This window comes from Hydra vulgaris, chromosome 14 (genome assembly GCF_038396675.1).
Source record: "Hydra vulgaris chromosome 14, alternate assembly HydraT2T_AEP".
NCBI lineage: Eukaryota > Metazoa > Cnidaria > Hydrozoa > Anthoathecata > Hydridae > Hydra > Hydra vulgaris.
In genome coordinates, this window is record NC_088933.1 from 36,847,501 (window position 1) to 36,863,452 (window position 15,952).

The 15,952-nt window shown below is 26.6% G+C and overlaps 1 protein-coding gene across 1 annotated transcript in view; it reads left to right on the forward strand.

Annotated features, from left to right (window-relative positions):
- LOC100209157 (mitogen-activated protein kinase 14) overlaps window positions 1-14,916 on the forward strand; it is a 22,192-nt gene extending 7,276 nt beyond the window's left edge. The window contains exons 6-12 of the mRNA XM_065818145.1: window positions 3,106-3,153; window positions 3,338-3,452; window positions 7,005-7,076; window positions 7,220-7,299; window positions 14,057-14,135; window positions 14,314-14,487; window positions 14,567-14,916. Coding sequence (XP_065674217.1) covers window positions 3,106-3,153; window positions 3,338-3,452; window positions 7,005-7,076; window positions 7,220-7,299; window positions 14,057-14,135; window positions 14,314-14,487; window positions 14,567-14,637 — 639 coding nt within the window. The 3' untranslated portion in view covers window positions 14,638-14,916. The remainder of the gene's footprint in view (window positions 1-3,105; window positions 3,154-3,337; window positions 3,453-7,004; window positions 7,077-7,219; window positions 7,300-14,056; window positions 14,136-14,313; window positions 14,488-14,566) is intronic.
- Window positions 14,917-15,952: the final 1,036 nt, after the last annotated feature.

Here is a 15,952-nt window from a genome sequence, read left to right on the forward strand (position 1 = left end):
ATTTTTTGCTGCAATTTATTATGCAATTAATTTATATTTTGTTATAAAATTGACTTTGTATTTTTCATTTTAGTTACAATGATAGTTATACTATTGAGAGAAAAAATTATACTTTTGCGAGAGCCATAAATTGCTCCTGTAAACCATTTTAGTGGAGTGTGGGCTTCCCGCCGAGGCCTGTATATATATATAATCTATATATATCATATATACAGTGGCGACAACATAAATAGCACACTTTCATGACCAGTTGGTTTTACTTTTTGATGCCAACTTTTTTGTATTTATAGCAATTGCTGTTATTTACTCTTTATTTAAAAAAACTTAAATTTTTTTATTATATCAAAAGATAATCATTCTATTCGGTATTTAAAGAATATTCTTGTAATTCATTTGGCAAAAAAAAAAATTCATTATCTATCAACTATGGGACAAGGTAAACATGGAACAGATGTCTTTTGAGAACAAGTACAGGCATTTCGAGATCTAGGATTGAACAATTCTGAAATAGCTCGAAGATTGGGTTGTTCTCGTAAGAAAGTTATCAATGCTATTAATTTATTTAAAGATACCGGTTCATTAAGTAACAAAAAATGCAAGTCTCGCGAACGAAAGACAACCCCCAGAGAAGACGTAGCCATTGCCCGTATTGCTAAGCTGAATCCTTTTGTTGGCGCACCAAAAGTTAAAGAACAAATTGCTCAAAATTTAAACTTGATTTGTTTGTCAGCACCGTTAAAAGTCGCTTATGCGAAAATAAACTCTTTGAAAGGGTTGCCCGAAAAAAACCATTGGTCTCAAAATGTAATCTCGTCAGCCGTTTGAAGTTTGCAAAACAGCACGTACACAAAGATTTAAGTTTTTGGCAAAATGTGTTTTGGACTGAAAAGTCTAAGTTTAATCGCTTTGGATCCGACGGAAAACAATATGTTCGTCGTCCCCAAAACCAAGAACTCAGCCCTCGCTATACTCTTAAGACCGTAAAACATGGTGGTGGCAATGTGATAGTTTGGGGCAGTTTTTCATGGTGTGGTGTGGTCCGGTTGCATAGAATTCAAGGGACAATTGATCAACACATGTACAAAGAAATACTTGAAAGCGTCATGTTGCCATATGCCGAGGAAAATCTCCTTTGGTTTGGAAATTCCAACAAGGCAACGACCCTAAGCACACCGCCAAAAAGTGTTAAAATGTGGTTTAACGCTAAGAAGATTAATGTATTGGAGTGGCCCACACAGTCACCAGACCTAAATCCGATAGAAAATTTGTGGGAGGAAGTTGACAGAAACATAAACCAGTCAACTGCAACAAATTTAGATTGACTTTGGATCGAAATAAAGGCTGCTTGGGACAGGGTGTGCTATTTAAATTGCCCCCTTATTCTGTATTTCTAAAACATTTATACGGTTGTACTTTTTTTTTAATGAAATTACTCTCTTTTCTTACTCAGTAATGTTATCTTCTAAAAATAATATTTTATTTGGCTGAAAAAGTTCAGATTTCAAAAACTCAGATCTCTTGAAAATATATCTTTACATATTGAACATCAATCTGTCCTATTTATTTTGTTGCCACTGTATATATTTTATATATATATATAAATGAGTATATATATATATATATATATATATATATATATATATATATATATATATATATATATATATATATATAAATACACATACATATATGAATGCAGCATTATGTACACAATGATGATGTCATATTGAAATAGGGAGCTGCAGGGGCTTCAGTTCATACATAGACTGCCAAATAGGGAGAACAAGCTAGGTTAAAAACAATGTTTTTATCATTGTTATTTAACTAAAAAGTAAGGGAGTTGTTGAGTTGCTTGAAGTATAAAATACTTGATAGCTACGATCAGAAAAAATAAAAATTAGAAAGGTCATTATGAAGATTATTAAAAAATATTATCAATCGACTTTTGAAGACACGGTTATTGTCAATTGATGTTTGAAGACACAGTTATTGTCAATTGATGTTTTAAGACACGGTTCATTATTTACTATACAACTGAATGGAAATATATTATTGTGCATAGAGAGTTAAGCAAAATAATAAATGTATACCAAGAAAAACTAACTTTGTAGTTTTAGTCACCTTCTCCATTTTATTTTGATTCTTAAGTTTTTAAAATATGCACTACAATCTGCAGGCTTTAAAATTTATTCACGCATGTTTAATTTGTAAGAGTTTCAGTATAAAAAATGATGTCATTGTAGATTTTTTTTTTTTAAAACAATGAGATTTTTTTCCCTCAATAAGAATACAATTAGCAAATCACTTTATGTGTATTATATTCACTATATCTCAAAACATATTCATTTATAAAGTTAGTATCTTTGCTTTTTTAAATTTATTTAAGAAACTTCTTTATAAAGAATATCAGGATACATTTATATATCTTTGATATAGTTATAAGTTTCAATACATAATACATATATTTTTTGTTTTAAAAATAAGCATTTTAATCAGCTACATAGCTTAATGCTAAGGAGTGCTATGCACTATTTAAGCTTAAGTCAAGTTCTTTAATAGTTTAAAAAACTTAAATTTTTTAATGGTTTATAACTAATATTGTTCTTTAAAATAAAAAATAATAACGATATAAACTGAAAATCATTATTATTACTAAATTGTTTCTATCTATAATTAAAAAATTATCCAACTCTCACTTACAAAGCGAGCACTCTACAATTACTTTAATCAAAGTATACTCTACTAAAGTATACTCTACTACAAAGTATACTCTACTACGATTACTGTAATTGCAGTAGTATGCAGTAGTTGTGTAATTTACACCACTACTGCATAATTGTATTTATTATACTTTTCTGTATACATAAACTTTAAACATTTAATTGTAATTGTTCATTTTTAATAAAATTCGATAGTATTTAATTATATTTATTTTTGAAGTAAAAAAGCTCAAATAAAAAAAAGCTTAAATAACACAAGTGTTTTTACTAGAAATATTATAAAGTTTTATTAAACTTTTTTTTTTACTTTATTAGCTTTTTGTTATTGCATGTTTTTTGCGTGTCTGTTTTTTAAACTTATGTTTTCTTCTTGCTTGTAAAATAGGACTTAAAGCCTGGAAATATAGGTGTTAATGAAAACAATGACCTTAAGGTACTTTTTAAATATTGTTCTAGGTTGTTATCAATAATCTAAATAATATTACAAGGATAAATATAATAAAAACATGCATTGTTGTTCTGCACTTTGCTATAATGAATTAAGATTTAAGGTTATAACAAATATATTGAAATTTACCATTATTTTGCATTCTTTTTCATGCATTTGCAATCAATAGATATTCGATTTTGGGTTGGCTAGAATATGCGAAGACTCAATGAGCAGTTATGTTGCAACTAGATGGTATCGAGCACCTGAAATTATACTTAACAGGACGCAATATAACTCACAAGGTTATAGTTCTTTTTTTTTTTAATACACATATACTTACATGAATACATACATACATACATACATACATACATACATACATACATACATACATACATACATACATACATACATACATACATACATGCATACATACATACATACATGCATATATACATATATACATACATCATAAATGTATTTAAGGGTGCCTCAAATAAATAGACTATTATGAAAAATTAAGTTGTTTTTTTATGTTTTTGTTTTGACATAGTTATTAGCCACAATAAGTTTTAAAGAAAAATTTTCTTATAAACAATTTTCTGAACTCCCTCAATAAATTCAAAATTATAGAATTACAGGCAATTTCTTTTAACATTTTTGATAATTAAATAATGCACCAATCTCCGTATTTAGGTTTTAAAGAACATTATTAACAACAATGATTAATAAATAAAAATTTAGTTTGGTAAATGAATGAATCTAAATAAAATTATATTCCAAAACAGTTTAGAAAGTGTTTATTTCCTAGATCACTGCAAGTTGATCTACACAGATTCAGTTAATGAGGATCCTTCAACATAAAAATAATTGCTTAGATATCGTTTGCAGTGATGTGCCATGGCTTTCAAATATTTTGGGATAAAAAATTTTTCAGGGTCTAAAAAAATTGCAAACATATTGCATCTAAAAAAAATTGTAAACATATATATCTTTATATCCATATATATCCATATTATGCACATCATGGAAGCTTTTATTCCTTCTACATAAATGTTTGGAAACTTTTATTCCTTCTCTTCAGTTTTAAGTCAAGCCTCATTCTACTCCACATTTTTTACCATCTTGAGCAGTATACAAATATTCTTTTATTATTGCAAAAATATTGTATCTTATCTCAGATATTAGGTTCTAGATGCTTTTGAAATGTCTTCAACAGTGTCATTAACTAAACCAAGTCTAACATTTAACCTTAAATTCAAGGATCTGATCTTTTAACTTCTCCCTAGAATTGGGCAGAGTTATTTAGAAAGAACTTTTTTCTTAAATCTAATAGTCAATAGTCTAAAAGCACATTGTAATTAGACCTGCTTTATTTGCGAATTATGAGCCACTCTCCTATTGTCGTAAGGTTGCATTTCTTTCTTTTTACTACAAATACTATCATGGTAAAAGCTCAAATGAGCTATCATGTTTAGTTCAATCAACCAAAACTAATTCTCATTTGGCTTCTTATTCACCAAGTCACATCTTTTTACTGTATCTGTCCTTTCATGCTATAAAATCTTTTATTAATCTAGTCTTTCTCCTTGCACATCAATTAAACCTCATAACTCTTACCAATCTTCATTTTTTCCTGACTTATACAACCTACAACTTTTTAAGTCTTCAGTTAACTGCTTCCTTGCCCTTTAACCCTATCCTCTATTTTCTAGTAACTCATAACTTAATAGTGGTTGCTTTCAACCTTGTTGGAAGTGAATTAGTTTTTAAAATTATATAAATATATGCCAGTATTTAATAAATAGTAAATGTAAGCATAAAATTATAATATGTAAAGTATTATGTATTTTTTTCTAGCCCCGGCTATCAACCCTTAAGCTAAATCTTATAGTTTTGCTGGGGCCCGAGCTGGGTTTGCAAAAAAGTCTCATTTTTAGGTGCGGTTGGGGGTCCGGTCACTTACTAATTGCCATTCATTAATATAAGAATATCAACAATATTGTTATAGTTGTTTTTAGTAAATTAAAGTTTTGTTTAAAATTCATAAGCCACTGCAAGCCTCAAACTGTCACAGAAGCGAAATCAGATTCAAGAATTGCAGCCTGTTCTAAGCAATCAAATAGTGATGACTTTTTATGAAGACTGGAGTATATAATTGTGTGGTCAGCAAATGAAATCTCTTTAGATGTAAGATTGTCAGCAATATGATTGATATATATATGAGAAACAAAACTTGAAAATGATGAAGAGTGTTGTTAAACACGTAGCTAGGTTAGGTCTGCAATTTCCGGCATATGAATATAGTTTTTCTAGGGGTGCCATCATCTCCTTCTCGCTAAGAAATTTTCCTCCAGGAAACTGAAGGATTGAATGTCAAAATAATTCTTTTGTAATGGAAAGCTGCTTAATTTCTTGCAAATACTTATAAAAAAGTCTTGCAACTATGGCAGTAAATAGTTTTTTATAATAGGCCATGGTTTTTGAACCTGCATTTTCTTGTTAAACTTAAAATGTGCATGTTTTACTATAATTTGCTTGTATGTCAATATTTTGACAATGTGGTCTATCTTTGTACTGATTGTTATTCAAAGATAAACCACCAATGAAAAACTCTATAATGATAGCTGAGAAATTTTACTACTGTTGAGCGGGATTTTTGAGTAACACTGTCAATAGCTATTTAAGTAAATGTAATGAGTCAGCGTATTTGCACTGAGTTAGCAAAAGAAGCTTGTGCTGAAATTGTTGTAAATGATAGAGGCTATAAAAGTAGAAGGAAAGGGAGTTATAGTTCAACATCAGAATCATTTTATTTTCAAATATTATTAAATATGATTTATAAAGACATTGTTAAATATGACTTTGTCATATTTTTGTCAATATGGACACTAACAATACTTAAAACATGGTTGCTTGTAACGTTTGATGATCGCATAAAGCATGAAACTCCGAGTCATGTTTTAAGTTCAACTCTTGTTGTTACTTTTTTTAAAAATATTTTATAAATTTTATTATTTTTAGAACTTTTCTATAGATTCACTTCTTTTGAGATCTAAGTTGACTTCTGAATATTTATGTATTCAGAAGTATGCCTACATCTTAATGAGTTACCATCTCTTTTACAGGATATATAACAGCTTAGGCTATACGCCATAAGCTGTTATATAGGAGTTCTGTTTTGTTTTTTTGTTTGTTTATAGCAAATAAGCTTCTTTATTTTTCTCAATAATCTCTCAATGGCTTTGTTACAACATAACTTTCTTTGTTACAACATGACTTTCTTTGTTACAGCATAACTTTCAGTATTAAAGATTTTTAAGAAAAGAAGGAGTTAAACATTTCTTTTTTTTTTTTTTTTTGTATCATAAGTGGTTCTCCTGATTCTTGTTAGCAGATCAGTTGATCTGGATCATCTGGATCACTTGATCTGGATTTACCACTTGTTTATGGACCTTCATCAAGAAGTGGTAAATTTTTCTACAAATTATTTACCTCTGTCAATGTTCTTATTATAAAGTTTTTACAAATATGAATTTATTTTTTGGAAGGGAAAGATTAATTTTCCAGAAATAAAGGATTTAATTTTTTAATAATAACTAGCACTTTGTTATATCTTCAATTCTTAATACTTAAAGTCAAGTCTTAATACTTAAAGGCTTTAAGATATAATAACGCGCCAATTATTATAAACTATTAAATAAAAATTGTATAACTAATGTCTTATTGTTATTGCTAAAGTGTTAATTAGGTAATTAGGTTTTATTTTGAAGCCAATGCTTGTTTTACATATGTATATGTTTTTGTTTTTTATTGTAATGTTTAGTTATAAATTTATTGTTATTATTATGAAGCGGACATCTGGTCTGTGGGATGTATAATGGCTGAATTAATAACTGGTAGAACTTTGTTTCCAGGTGACAATGGTATCTTTTCAATTTGCTTGTTGTACTTATCTTTTTTCTTATTGTAATGAAGCTCTTTAAAAAAGTTATAATTTGTGTGACAGTTGTTAAACACATTTTGTTCAATATCAAAGTTTTGGTAAATTTCTTAACTCATTTTAAAGAAATTGACCAAATCACTATGATTATGGAGTTGGTTGGGAAACCTAATGATGATTTTCTAGATAAAATGACAAGTGTCAATGTATGTGTATTTATTTATAAAACTAAAGTTTTTTATTATTATGCTCACATTTTTTCTTTTTAATGTATATTTTTAATGAAATAATGTTACTCTATAATTATTAAATATTAAAATTTTTTAGAAGGGAAATGTTAATATTGATGATTTACATGATTAATATTAATATGTTAAGAGTAATTTCTTGAAAAAGCTATAGATTTTTGAAATTATAGTTTTATGTTACTGTTGTTTTTCCAGTTTTTTTTTAGATTTTCGGTGGCATGTAAGATAATAAGTAAAAAAAATTATGAGCAAAAAAAAAATTTAAAAATAATTAATGTTTATATTTTGCTATGCTTATTCCTTATTATTAAAAACGTTTTTTCTTAATATCATGAAAACTGCATCATTTTACGAAAGCAGGTCAATTTTAAAATTGCCATATGTTTTCAACAAATAATTAATAAGTTCTATTTTGAAAAAAAAAAACATAACTCAAACTTTTTTGCTTTAACGGTTCTGTTGCTAACGATATGACTGTTGCTAAAAGTGTTTAATTAAATTAACTGCTGTACTTTAATAGAATACAGATTTAATTATAGATAAGATATAAACCTGGAAATCGAGAAAACTCTTGATATTGGAAATGACTTTAATTTTGATGATTTTGTTTTGTATTTTAAAAAAAAAAAACATATTCTAGCATAAATTAAGATATTAATTTTAATTTTATTAAGTATTAGTGATATACTGATTGCACATTTTTGGCTGATACTGATGTTGATAGTCAAAAAAAGACCAATCTGATTAATTAAACAATTATAAGAATAATCGATCATGATCACCCAATACCTGTTTGATCATGATCATCTTGAACTACAGATAATACAGGGTGGCCACTGGTCATGGAAATCATGGAAATGTCATGGAGTTTCATTTAGTCATGGAAATATGCATGGAATTTTTAAATTATTATTGAAAGTCATAAAATACATGGAACTTTTTAAAATTATCTTTATTTTTTCTACAATTGATACTTTCAAGATATTGAAAGTATCAATTAAAAATGTCCTGTAAGTTATTTATTGCAATCAGGTCAGATCGCACTTTTTAGAAAATCGAATTTAGAGGTTTAGAAGAAGTATTATTCGAAATAAAACATCAGTTGAATAAATAATCAAAATGCTTTTATAAACTTTGTTTCAGCTTGAAGCAACCAATCATCTTGCTACTGGTAATATTTAATCCAGTACAACCTGCTTTTGTTAAGAAGTTAAACTTAGGCCACTTAAAAAATCTCTAATATTACTTATTAATTTCTGGGTAAGGATTAGTGGAACTTAATACTATGGGTGATGATCTTCCTAGTGGTGTCATCACAATAAAAATATATATATATGACATAGTCTGCATAAAACCGGTTAATACTATTAGTTAGAGTTCTTCAAGGATATTGCACAGCGTTTGAAAGAGTATTTGATGGTAAGCGCGAATTTTAAGTAGGTTGAATTACTATGCTGATCAAAATAGCTAAAAAACTGCCAGAATCATTTGAAATATATGGTAGTGCAAAATGCATGTCTATTTTTAAATAATATGGTTAACATAAAAGAATTTGGATTTGATCATTTTAACCAGCTGGTTGATAAGTTGCATAGATTTAAGTTGATATATGCCCAAACAGCTGATTCTTTCAAAGATCAGTTTAAAGCCTTTGCAATATCTGTTGTAACAGTAAATGAGAGTTTATCTAATTCATTCGCCTTTAAGTGCGTCTCAACAAGTTTTTATTGCCTTATTTGAAAGGGAATGAATGTTTTGATTTATTAAGTATAGTCTGTATTCTAGTTTTCACTTTATCGTGTAGTCACTATACTGTTGAGCAAGGTTGTAGTTTCAACAAAGAGCATGAAAAAAATCCTTTAATTAGTTCCTTGTTTATAGCCATGTAAATGCAACAAAGCATGATGTTCGCTATTTCACAATCACAAATGAATCAACAAAAAAGTTGCTTGTTAATTGGATGAAAAAAAAATCGAAAAATGTTTCTACTAGAAAAGCAGAAAATAGGAAGCTTGTCATTAAAGAAATTAATGATATGAGAAAGAGAAAGAAAGATATTCAATTGTTTATTGTTACCCTAAATTGAAGAAATGAACGTTTTATCATTCAAGCAGAAAAATCTGATTCTGTGGATTTGTTGGTTAAATTTCATTTCATGGATTTGTTGGCTATTAGAAAAAAAGTAAAATAAAAGCAAACTCTTATTGAATAGCTGGATAATGTTATTGTAAAATGAGAACCAAATTAAAAAATCATTTCAGTTAAATTAAGTTTTAGTCATTTCATATCTTGATAGAAAGTTTTTATTTTTGCAACTTTTTTGTGTGTATTTTTGTACAAAAAAGAGTTAATTAGTTCAATTTTTTGATGACACTGTTGAAGGTTTTTAAAAAGTTTAGGTTTAGGGTAAAAACTACTATCAGAGTAGTAGGTAGTGCAAAAGGGTAGTTCCTAACAAATACCAGAGAAAATTTTTATAGAGGTCATCTAAAGAAGAAGATTGAGCATAAGCTAGGAATGATTTATCGAGATGATGGTTTAATAATAATGAAAAATTTGATCAACAGCTTGATAAAATTAGAAAAGATATTAAAAAATTTTAAAATATTAGCTTTCAAATAAAAGCTTTAAAATAAGTATAAATTTAGTTTTAAACTTTTTGATACCTAACAGTTTGGTAATTAACCTCTCTAAAAATTCTTGTTCATATATATACAATACGTTTAAAAATCTGAATGATGAATTATCGTAAATTAATATTAACCCAAATTAACCACTACAAATTCTAAAACAAATCCAAATTTCAATTAATAAAAAACTAAACCTAAACTCCTCTGATAAAAATGTATTCAAACCTACTAAATGTATTTACAAAACTCTTTAAAAAAAAGGCTAAAAGCTCTGCTCTCAAACAAATTGCGTAAAGTTTTTAGCCAAACAATTGCCCAACAAATGGTAAATGTTTATCAAAAAACATGATATATAAATGTGTTGTTTCTTCTTAAAATGTACCTGATTAATAATATATTTACTTAACAGAGGGTGAATAGAAGAAGCATTTTACTAATCATAAGCAATCTTTTATAAGGGGTGATAATAGTAATTTGGATACCCCTAAAAATAATTCTATATAAGCTAATTCAATTTTCATTTTATTATATAGAACAACTTTCAGGTTGGACTAATTTATAAAAATTTTTTTAAAAAGATTTCAGAAAACTTGAAATGTTGCATAGAAAGTTAAGCTAAGCTAATTTAGATAATAAGTTTTTGAACACTTGTCAAAGTTTTAAAGTAGTACTTAAGTTTATTTGATTTAAGTTATCTTGTGTTTCAAATTTGGATTCCTGTTTTATATTTAAACACTACTCCGAGGTGCAATAGTTAAGCGCATCAAAGAAAAGTTTCATCTTTGCAAGGAAATTTTGTTTTTGGAAGAAAATTTAAAATTAACTGTACCTTTTATTGATTGGTTTATTTGAAATAAAGTGCTGAAACACAATTTGGAAAAAAAAAAAGAAAAGTTTTTGAAGATTCATCAAGAAGTTAAAAAGGTTAACAAGTGGTTATATTAGACCTTTTAAATTTTTGATTATTAACAAATCTTCTCTTCTTCTAAGTATTTTTCTTATAAGCTAAAAAATCATTCAGCCTATATACTAGTGTACCTCTTTTAGAAAATATCAATATTGCTGTTATTTCAATTTTAAGCTGTAATGATAATCTTAAAATTAACAAAACCGATTTAAAGAAACTCTTCATTTTTGCAACATAGTAATCACGTTTTCAATTTAAAAAACAGACTTTCAACTAAATAGACGGTGTTGCTATGGGCTCCCCACTAGCTCCTGTTCTTGCTAATTTATTTATAAGTCATTTTAAAGAAAAATAAATACAATAAAAAAAAATACAATGGAGTAAAGTGAGTATTATACAAACATTATGTTGATAACATTCTCATCAGAAAATGATGCATGTCATTTTCTTTACTATATCAAAAAAAAAGACAATTCAATATTTTTTACCATGGAAAAGGAAAAAGAATCTAATATCTCTTTCTTAGACATTAATATAAACAAAGTAAATAGTTCCTTATGTACCTCCATTTTTCATAAGGAAACTTGTTCAGGCCTTCATACTTTCCTTTGTAGTTTCGTCTCTTTTTCACACAAGGTAAATTTAATTAAAAGCTTAATTGATAGAACCTTTAAAATTAATAATACTAAACTTGGTTTTTGCTATGACATTTATAATCTTTTTAATATTCTCAAAAGCTCTGCATTCGTCTTGGCTTTTAAATAAAGTTTATAATTCTTATCTTACCAAAAAAACTATTTCTACTGAAACATCAAATCAACAATCAAAATGAATTCAAAAACCAATAAGCCAAAAAAAACTACTTTACACGTCCTTATGTTGGTAATATATCTGATTAAACCAAAAAGTTATTTTATAAAGTTTATAGGTTTACGATATTTTTAAATTATCATTAAAAAACATTGTAAACCTATAAACTTTAATTTAAATTTTACCTCTTTCAAAATTTGTAATATATTTTCACCAAAGGATCCACTTCCTGTAGAGTTCAAATCATTTGTTGTTTATAAATTTGTATGCGCAGGATGTAATTTCTTTTATATAGGCAAAACTTTTCTTTTTTTTGTAATGTCAAAAAAAGTTTTACTATTGACTTTGTTATATGTTTCAGTTAATAAATGGTCTTGTTACACAAGTTTATCTCTATAGTAATCTGCATCTATCAGAACTAAACAGTCTTTTTTATCAGTAGATTTGTTGATAATTTTGTTATTATTCTTCAGTTCCTCTAAGGCATCAGGTTCCTTTTTTGTAATATTATATTTTACTTTCATTTCACCTAGTTCTTTATGTCCAGATGATCTAAATGGAAGACCAATAGTGGAAGATACTTTTACATCTAACCAACACCATAGTGAACTCATTAAAAAAAACCTTATCAACTCTTGTACCAATATTAGCAACATATATTAGAGATGATGGCATTTCAGTTATTAATATGGAGTACCAAAATACCACTTCATACAGTGTTGGTATCTCAAATTTCGGAAGCTTTTATTTTAGAACGTGTGAATTTTAATTTAAAGAATAATAATTTTACTTTCAATAATAATTTTTCAATCAATTAATTCGAACAGCTATGGGAACAAAAATGCCCCCACCTTATGCTTGTTTAGTAGTAGGATATCTTGAAGAAGTGAAATTATTTCCTAAAGTTTTACCAAATTTCTTCAATAAAATTGAATGTGAAAATATTCAAAACAAATTCAAAAGATGCATGGATGATGGTTTTGTTGTTTTAATAAAAGCAATTAATGTTAATTTGCTGTTAAAATGTCTTAATTCTTTACACCCCGATATTATATACAGAAGAACAATCTAAAATTTCATATACAGAAACCACACCGTACCAATTTTTTAAACTTTTTAGACAACAGTTATTCTACATGATAACAACATTATTGAAACAGATATTTTTTATTAACCTACAAATTCCCATGATTCTCTGAGTTACAATAGCAATCACCCAATTGCTATTGTAATTAGTATCTAATCCAACAAAAATGGATATCTTTTTTCCATAAAAAAAAGTCTTCAACAACTAAAACAATTTTTAGTTTGATGCAATTAACTACTAAAAGTCACTAATAACGGAGTTTTTAAAGCCTGACTACAGGCACCAGTACCTCAAAAAACACTTCTATTGTACTATCACAACATCAACCAAAAATTCTTTAAAGGCACATAAGTACTACAAGTTTTAATAGGGAACCAGTTTTTATTAACAATTAATGCAAGATTTTAAAATACATATCAAATTGTTGTAAGTTATGTACTATGTACCTTCTTAAGTTATGTACTATGTACCTTCTTAAGTTATGTACTATGTACCTTCTTAAAGTTAAAAATTTAATGTTAAAAATTCAAAATCATGTAGTTCCAAAAGATTATTCAAGTTTCTATCATGTAATAAATTTGATGGAAAAATGACATACATTGGTAAAACTAATAATCTAAGATTAGGAACCATTTACACATCTAAACATGCAGAACACGTATTGGTTCAGATAAATTTGATCAGCATGTTTTCAATTGTCATAAAATAAACCTTTTTTCAAATTATTTCCTATGTTAAAACTCTCAAATAAGAATTTACTTCTTATTTTTGAAGCTCTCCTGCATAAACAGGGACATGGCACAATGAACATATAAACAGAAAGTTATTATTTTCACGTTAATGTTAAAATTTCCTTACCAATAAGAATCAAGTTATACTATATTAATGTTTAATCTAGTGCTTTTTTATCAGAACCTTAATTACTTCCTTTTTAAACTTTTTATAGGAAGTTCAATATAAAGAGTTTTTTTATAGTTTTGTGAATCTCATACACAGCTGAAGATTTTATATAAAAGGCCTTCTTTGTTTGAGAAAAATTTAAAATATTTGTTAAAATTTAACTAATAAATATATTTTACTCATCTTTGAATAGTTTTTCTTTTGTTACCTGGAACTTTTATATATATATATATATATATATATATATATATATATATATATATATATACTCACACGCACTCAAAGTTTATATTATTTCTTTTATAATTTCAATAAAAGACTTAATATTTAACTTTATATTGTGTTAATTAGTTTATTAGGTATTTAAAAAATTTTGTTTAGGCTAGTTCAAGCATAAAGTTTATGCCAAATTATGTTCCACAGGATTTCAACAAAGAGTTTCCAACAGCAACAGCACAAGGTATATGTTAAAATTATTGACTTCTTTGATTGTTTGATTAAAAATACCTTTTAAAACATTTTATTATTTGATTTGATTTTTTTTTTCTTTTTGTTATTGACATGGGTTGATATTATAGATTAAAAAGGTATTTATTTTTAAATCACTAAATGTTTTCAGCATCAGTAAACGTTTTTAGCTAGAAATATTTTGCAACAAATGCTTGTGTTTGATCCAGAAAAACGATTATCTGCAGAGCAGTGCTTGCAACATCCATACTTTATCCACTGGCATGACCCTGATGATGAACCAATAGCTCCATTTTTTGAAAAAGTACCAGAACTTAATGAATGTACTGTTGATGCAATAAAATGTAAAGGTTTTAACATTTTGATTTTAAGATTTTAACACAGCACATATTTATTCATTAGTTGTTGTTTTTTATAATTTAGTACTGATATTGAATGAGATCAGAAATTTTGTTTACAAACCTCCTCCAAATGAAGTCATAGAATATTGTTAAAGATAAAGATATATTGTTTTTTATTATGTCGTACTTATAACAATTTTTTTTTAATCAATATTGGCATTTAGTATATTTTTTCTAATAAACAGAAAAAAACATTAAACTTAACAACTATTTTTTGATTTAATTTGTAAATATTTTCATAGTATGCAATGGTTTTTATTTGTTATATCTTTATCTTGGTTTGTATCTTTTTTTTATCATGTATTATTTATCATATTTCATTAAACTGGTGTTATTTAATATTTTTATATTATATATATAGTGAATTGTGTATATAATGAATTTATTTTATACATTAAAAAAAAAAGTTTCCTTTTTTTAAGTAATTCTTATTTTAAAAAACAAACAAAATACTTGCTTGTTCAGTGAAATCTTGATTATAAGAGGAGTCCCTGAATTTTATTATATAATTAATACTACTTAAAAAAAAAGATGTAATATTTGGAAAAATGAGGCAGAATATGTTTATATAATGTTCCATTTATTTTATATATGTAGGTATAAATAGTTTCTCTTTCTGTGTGTATATATATATATATATATATATATATATATATATATATATATATATATATATATACATATATATATATATATATATATATATATATATATATATATATATATATATATATATATTATATATGTTTTTTTACTTGTTGGGTTTTTGTTGTTTTTATTATCTTGTCATTCTTTTTAAATTTAATTTTTATTGCTATTTGTAACTATGTTTTGTATTATTCTTTTGATTAGAACTTAAATATCATGGTTTTAAAATTTTCAGAAAAACCATGATATTCGGAAGCATTAAAAGTATTCGTACTTTTTATTTTTTTCATTAATTTTATTTTAATTTTCTGGGTTATATCTAAGGCTTTTGTTTTTTAGTTAATTGTTTATTTGTTTTATATTAAGTATTTAGTATGAAGCCTTTAGTCATTGGTTAGTACTATTACGGCTATTACGGCTTGTAGTTACAGGCTACAAGAAATGCTATCAATTAGTTCATGTAAATAGTTTTTAGAAATATAATGCTTAGCTGCCTCTGAAGCTAAAAAGAGGTTTTGTTTGTTGGTAATGTGTTTATCCCTATTACTCTGGTCATCCAAATAAAACCACAAATTTTTAATTGGATTCTTATTTGGGCTTTGTTCTGGTCAATTTAACAGTTCTATTATATTTTCTTGGATGTATGCTTTGGCAACCCATACTAGTGTGTTTCATGCGTAGTATATCTTCAATATCTCTGGCAGATACAGTTCTTGTTTTACTTTTGTTTTGTTACTCTTTTAATGTGTTCCATGAATGA